Consider the following 7,500-nt stretch of genomic DNA (forward strand, 5'->3'; position numbering starts at 1 on the left):
GGTATTAAAACTGTGGTTGAAGAATTGAAACAAAGAATGATTGCCAAAAGTGCAAAAATTAAGAGATACGATCAAAGGATTAACCAGTTCAGACAAAATCGAACATTTAGTGTTGACCAGAAAAAAAATTACAAGGAATTGAATGGGGGTAAAACTAGAACAAACGAGGTACCAGATGCTGAGGGGACTAGAAGGTTTTGGGGTGATATTTGGACAGTGAAGAAGGAACATAACAAAGGCTGTCTGAGTTAAAGGATGAAGTTAAAGGGAGACACTCACAGGAAGGGGTCACTATAAGTATTGAAAATGTCAGAAAACAAGCTAAGAAAATGCCAAACTGGAAGTCTCCAGGCAAAGATGTTGTCCAGGTATATTGGATCAAAAACCTGACCAACATGCACGACAGAATTGCTGATCAACTAAATAAGATTTTGATGGGAATGGATACCCTTCCCAAATGGTTAACACATGGATGGACAGTGTTGTGTCAGAAGGATCCCAGGAAAGGGAATGCGGTTGAGAACTATAGACCGATAACATGCCTTCCACTGATGTGGAAACTGATGACAGGAATCATAGCTGATCAAATGTACGATTACCTAGAAAGAGAACAGCTACTACCTGATGAACAAAAAGGTTGCAGGCGAAAGAGCCGGGGTACAAAAGATCAGTTTTGATTGACAAAACAATCCTGAAGGATTGCAGGAAAGGGCACACTAATCTGGCTATGGCGTGGATAGACTATAAGAAAGCTTATGACTTCGTTCCCCATAGTTGGATTAGTGAGTGCATGGAAATGTTTGGAATAGCTGGTAACGTGAGAGAGTTTTTGCAAAGAAGCATGATGCAGTGGAAGTTGTCCTTAACTACCAATGGAGAAGAACTCGGTGAGGTGGATGTTAAAAGAGGGATATTCCAAGGGAATAGTTTGTCACCATTGTTATTTGTCTTGAGCATGATACCATTATCGTCATTACTCAGAAAGGTAAATGTATGCTATGAGTGGGGGGGAAAGGAGTATAAACTTAATCACCTACTCTTTATGGATGATTTAAAACTATATTCCAAGAGTGAAGTACAGATAGACTCCCTAATACAGACTACTCACATTTTTAGTACTGATATAGGCATGGAATTTGGAATCAAGAAATGTGGGGTTCTAGTCCTAAAAAGAGGGAAGATTGTAAGATGTGAGGGCATAGAATTACCGAATGATGAGATAATAAAAGAAGTTGAACAAGAAGGATATTCTTATCTGGGTATTGTGGAATTAGATAAGGTGAAGGAGAATGAAATGAAAGAGAAAACAATGAAGGAGTATAAGCGACGGCTGAGGTTAATTCTAAAGTCCAAGTTGAATGGAAGAAACAAGGTAACTGCAATTAATACCTGGGCAGTAGCAATATTCAGATATGGAGCAGGAATAATAAGCTGGAGAGAGAGTGAACTGAAAATATCGACAGAAGACAAGAAAAAACCTGACAATGTATGGTGCCATGCACCCAAAGAGTGATGTAGAGACTATATATGAAAAGGAAGGAAAGAGGTCGTGGCCTTATCAGTGTGGAACAATGGTGTAAAAGGAGAAGGAAACAGCTTAGGTTTTTATGTGGCAAACTCAGAAGAGTTGTTGATAAGAGGTGTGTGCGCATCAGGAACCATATAGACAGAGGAAACAATGGAGAAAGAAGAATTCAAAAGGAAAAAGGCAGAAGAGCTCAAACAAAAATGGACAGGAAAGGCAATGCATGGGCAATTCGTTAGAGAGATGCCAGAAAAGGTAGACAGGGTTAAATCTTGGGAACGGCTGTCAAGAAGTGATTTGAAGGTTGAAACGGAAGCTCTCCTATGTGCTGCACAAGAGCAAGCAATAAGGACCAACTACGTGAAGCATTATATAGATAAGAGCAGCGACAGTCCACTGTGTAGAATGTGTGGTAAACGAGGTGAAAGCATACATTATATTGTTTCAGAGTGCGAGAAATTAGCCCAGAAAGAGTACAAAAGACGTCACGATAACGTGGCAAAGAAAGTACACTGGGATTTGTGTAGGAAACATGGGCTTGAGCATTCAGAAAGTGGTATGAAACACACCCCAGAGAGTGTTGTTGAGAACGAGGCCGTGAAAATTCTGTGGGATATCAATGTACAATGTGATAACGTCATTCAGGCAAGAAGACCAGATGTTATAGTAATTCATAAGGAAAGGAAAGAGGCTCTAATAGTTGATATTGCCGTACCTGCAGATACGAGATTGCAGAAAAAGAGTTAGAGAAGGTAGAAAAGTACCAAGATCTGAAAAGGGAAATAAAAGGTTGTGGGAACTGCGATGTGCAAAAGTTGTTCCAGTAGTGATTGGTGCCCTCGGAAGCGTTACAAAAGATCTTGAATGTTGGATTGAAAATATGGACATTGGGCCTGAGGTTGGAGTACTGCAGAAGACTGCTTTATTGGGGACGGCAAGAATACTGAGAAAAGTGTTAGAACTTTAAAGGAGAAGGACAACTGTTAGCCTTTAGTCATTTGCTATGACTCGCCTAACAGGAAGAAAAACGGCAATAAGAACAGCCAGTGCAGAAATGCTTAAAATCCCATAATAATAATAATAATAATAATAATAATAATAATAATAATAATAATAATAATAATAATAATAATAATAAAATAACAATAACGATAATAATAATCATAATAATGATAATAAGAACAATAGTAATCATAATCATAATAAGGATAATAATAATGAAGTCAATAATTGTAATAACTGGATATTTATGGATACAGTTTTTTTTATTTTATATAATTGGGTTTATATGATTATGATAATGATAATTGTAAGAATGATAATAGTAATAATAATATTAATTACAATAATGATAAAAGTGAAAATATATGATAATGATAATAATAATAATAATAATAATAATAATAATAATGATAATAATAATAATAATAATGATGCTAACAGTAATGAAAATAATAATGATAATAATAATAGTGATAATAACAGTAGTAATAATAATGATAATATCGATAATGATAATAATAATAAAAATGGTAATGATAAAAATAGTGGTTAAAATAATGATAATATTAACAGTAACAGCAATAATAATAGTAATAAGAATAATATTAGTAATAATAAAAATACTAATAGTAGCAATTATAATGACATTTATAATAATAGTGTTATTATTAAAAAATAGTGCTAATATTAAAAAAATAATAATAAAATAATGATAATAATAATAATAATGATAATAATAATAATAATAATAATAATAACATTGGTAATAATAATAATAATAATAAAAAAAGGATTTAATTTCTTTTATTTTATATATTACATAACTAAATGTTTGCCTTACGAAGTAATCTGTTTTGCCCAAGGAGTGTCTTTCTATACCTATATAAAAAGTGGTGTTTCAGATAATGAATCTTTTAAAACCATTAACTAAATCCATCTAGTTAACTAGACCCTCATGGCGCAGTGGAAAGCGCGCTGGACTTCTAATCCAGAGGTCATGGGTTCGAGTCCTATTGAGGGTGTATATAGGTTTTTCATGCACATAGACACCGAAAATGAAACGTCATTTGGTGCACCATTCTCTCAATTCATCTGAAACAATATCTTCAGTTGTTACTTCACTCTAGAACTATTAGGAATAAAGTCAAGAAACTAATTCATATGAATCTACTTTCCAAATCAACCAAGTACACCAATCACCATGAAGGTATTATATATTGAAGGGAGTTAACATAATAAGAAATATCCAAAGCTTTTTAACAAATTTAGTCCTTAACCATCTTTCCCAAAGGCTCAAAATATAATTTATCTGTTTTATATGGACACTTCGAAATGTTAAGTTATTGACTGCATATTTTTACAAGCATAACCCTTGAAGAATCAATCTTAATTAACAATATATATATAATAATAACTATAATAATAATGATAACAATATTAATATTAATAATAATAATAATGTAAACAACAATAATATTAATAATAAATACAATAATATTAATGATAATAGCAGTAATAACTATGATAATAATAATCATGCTAATAATTATAATAATAATCATGATAACGACGTAATGATGATGATGATGATGATATTGATGAAGATGATAATAGTAATAATAATAATAATAATAATAATAATAATAATAATAATAATAGTAATAATAATAATAATAAAAGTGATAATAACAACTATAATTGCAATAATGAATACAATAATAATGATGATAATAACAGTGAAAACATACTACTTGGTGCACCATTCTCTCAATTCTTCTGAAGCAATTTCTTCCATAGTTACTCCACTCTACCACTATTAAGGATAAAATCAAGAAACTAATTTATATGTATCTGCTTTCCAAATCAACCAAGTACACCAATCAACATGAAGGCATTATACATTCAAGGGAGTCAACATTAAAAGAAATATCCAAAGGGTATTAGTTACATGGCTTTTTATTTTTTTTTTAATTACAGGCTTAACCCTTGAAGATTCATTCTTAATTAACAATAAATATTACAATAATAATAATTGTAATAATAAATACAATAACAATAATGGTAATAGCAGTAATAACTATGGTAATAATAATCATAATAACAATTATAATAATAATGATGACAACGATGATTGATGATGATGATGATGATGATGATGATGATGATGATGATGATGATGATGATGATGATGATAAGGATAATAATCTTAATAATGATATTGATAATAACAACAATAATTGCAATAATGAATACGATAATAATAATGATAATAACAGTGATAACAATGATAATCATAATGATGTTAATGATAACAATAATTACAATGATAATAATAATAATAATGATAATAATAAATAATAATAATGATCATGATAATACTATTAATATCATTAATAGTATTAATAACAAAATAATTATTATTATGAAAATTGATGTCAACATTGATGAATTATGACGATAATGATGATAGTAATAATTATACTGATGATAAGACCAATAATAATAAAAATAATGATAATGAAAATAATAATAACAATATTAATTATGATAATGATAATAATAAACACAACAACAACAGCAACAATAATAACAATAATAATAATAATAATAATAATAATAATAATAATAATAATAATAATAATAATAATAACACGTATGATAATAACAATAACACTAATAATAATAAAAATAATAATAATAATAACATTGACAATAATGATAATAATACTAATAATAAAACTAATGATAAGAAAGATAAATATGGTGAAAAAATTATTATAACAATGAAAATGTTGGTAATAACATTGACGATAATAATGATAATTATTAGTATCCAATTCAAATGATAGAATTGAAATTAATATAATTATAATAATAAGAGCAATAATGATAATAGGAGAAATCATAGAAATAAGAGTTATAATGATAATAATAATAATAATTATTATTATAATACTACTATACTAATAATAATAATAAATTATGATAATGATGATGATAATAATAATGATAATAATAATAATAATAATAATAATAATAATAATAATAATAATGACAATAATAATAGTAATAACATTGATTACAATAATGATAACGGTGTTAATATATAATGATGATTATCATAATAATAATAATAATAATAGTAATAATAAAAAAAAATAATGATAATAATAATATTAATAATAATAATGACAATAATAATAATAATAATAATAATTATAATAATAACAGTAATAGTAATACTGTTACTATTACTAATAATACTACTTATGATAATGATATTTATTTTATTATCACTATCATTAGTAATGATAATCTTAAGAATAATTATAATAATATTAATAATGATGATGATGATGATGATGATGATAATAGTAATAATTGTAACAATAATAATAATAATAATAATAATAATAATAATAATAATGATTATGATGATGAAAATAATAATGATAATAATAATATTGATAATAATAATAATATCGATAATAATGATAACAATATTGATAATAATAATAAAAATGGTAATGATGATATTAATAGTAAGAACAATAATAATAATAATAACAATAATAATAATAATAATAATGATAATAATAATAATAATAATAATAAAGGATTTCATTTCGTTTATTTCATATATTAATTTAACTGAATGTTTGTCTTATGAAGTGATCTGTTTTGCCCAAGCACTGTCTTTCTATACATATATGAATAGTGGTGTTTGAGATAATGAATCTTATAAAACCATTAACTAAATCCATCTAGTTAACTAGGCCCTCATGGCGCAGTGGAAAGCGCGCTGGACTTCTAATCCAGAGGTTATGGGTTCGAGTCCCATTGAGGGTGTATATAGGTTTTTCATGCACATAGACACCGTAAAAGAAACGTCATTTAACCATACTACTTGGTGCACCATTCTCTCAATTCTTCTGAAGGAATATCTTTAGTTGTTACTCCACTCTAGCACTATTAGGAATAAAGTCAAGAGACTAATTTATATGCATCTACTTTCCGAATCAACCAAGTACACCAATCAACATGAAGGCATTAAACATTGAAGGGAGTTGTAAAATTGATGGTATTAGTTGATGATTAGATGATTAGTTACATTGTTTCTTAACAAGTTTGGTCCTTACCTATCTTTCCCAAAAGCTCAAAATATAATTTATCTGTTTTATATGGACACTTCAAAATGTTTGGTTATTGACAGCATATTTTTATATGCATAACTCTTGAAGAATCAATCTTAATTAACGATATATGTAATAATAATAATAATGATAACAATATTAATATTAATAATAATAATAATGTAAATAACAATAATTGTAATTATAAATACAATAATAATAATGATAATAGCAGTAATAACTATGATAATAATAATCATGATAATAATAATAATTATAATCATGATAACGAAGCTAATGGTGATGATGATGATGAAGATGATAATAATAATAATAATAATAATAATAATAATAATAATAATAATAATAATGATCTTGATAATAACAGTGATAATAACAACAATAATTGCAATAATAAATACAATAATAATGATGATAAAAACAGTGATAACAATGATAATCATAATGATGTAAATAATAATAATAATTACAACGATACTAGTAATAATAACGATAATAATAATGATTATAATAATGATTATGATAATAATGATAAATATAATAAATATAATAATGATAATGATAATAACAATGATAATGATAATGATAATAACGATAATAACAATAATAATAAAACAACAACAACAATAATAAAAGATAATAATAATAATAATCCTGATAATACTGTTAATAGTAATAATAATAAAAAAATAATAATTATAATGAAAATTGATGGCGATATTGATGAATAACGATAGAATTATTAATGACGATAGTGATGATAGTAATAATTATACTAATAATAAAACCAATGATAATAATAATAATGATAATAATAAT

General features: G+C 26.7%; 1 protein-coding gene and 2 non-coding genes across 3 annotated transcripts in view; all 3 read left to right on the forward strand.

Moving 5' to 3' along the window:
- The first annotated feature begins 3,476 nt into the window (after positions 1–3,476).
- Trnar-ucu lies at positions 3,477–3,549 on the forward strand. Its single transcript has one exon. It is a non-coding gene; the product is annotated as a tRNA-Arg (tRNA).
- Positions 3,550–6,303: 2,754 nt separating this feature from the next.
- Positions 6,304–6,376, forward strand: Trnar-ucu. The gene has a single exon. It is a non-coding gene; the product is annotated as a tRNA-Arg (tRNA).
- Positions 6,310–7,500, forward strand: part of LOC119576668 (probable serine/threonine-protein kinase clkA) — a 14,231-nt gene continuing 13,040 nt past the window's right edge. Inside the window, 1 exon segment of the mRNA XM_037924315.1 lies at positions 6,310–6,405. Coding sequence (XP_037780243.1) covers positions 6,310–6,405 — 96 coding nt within the window.

Source organism: Penaeus monodon, chromosome 9 (genome assembly GCF_015228065.2).
Source record: "Penaeus monodon isolate SGIC_2016 chromosome 9, NSTDA_Pmon_1, whole genome shotgun sequence".
Classification (NCBI taxonomy): domain Eukaryota; kingdom Metazoa; phylum Arthropoda; class Malacostraca; order Decapoda; family Penaeidae; genus Penaeus; species Penaeus monodon.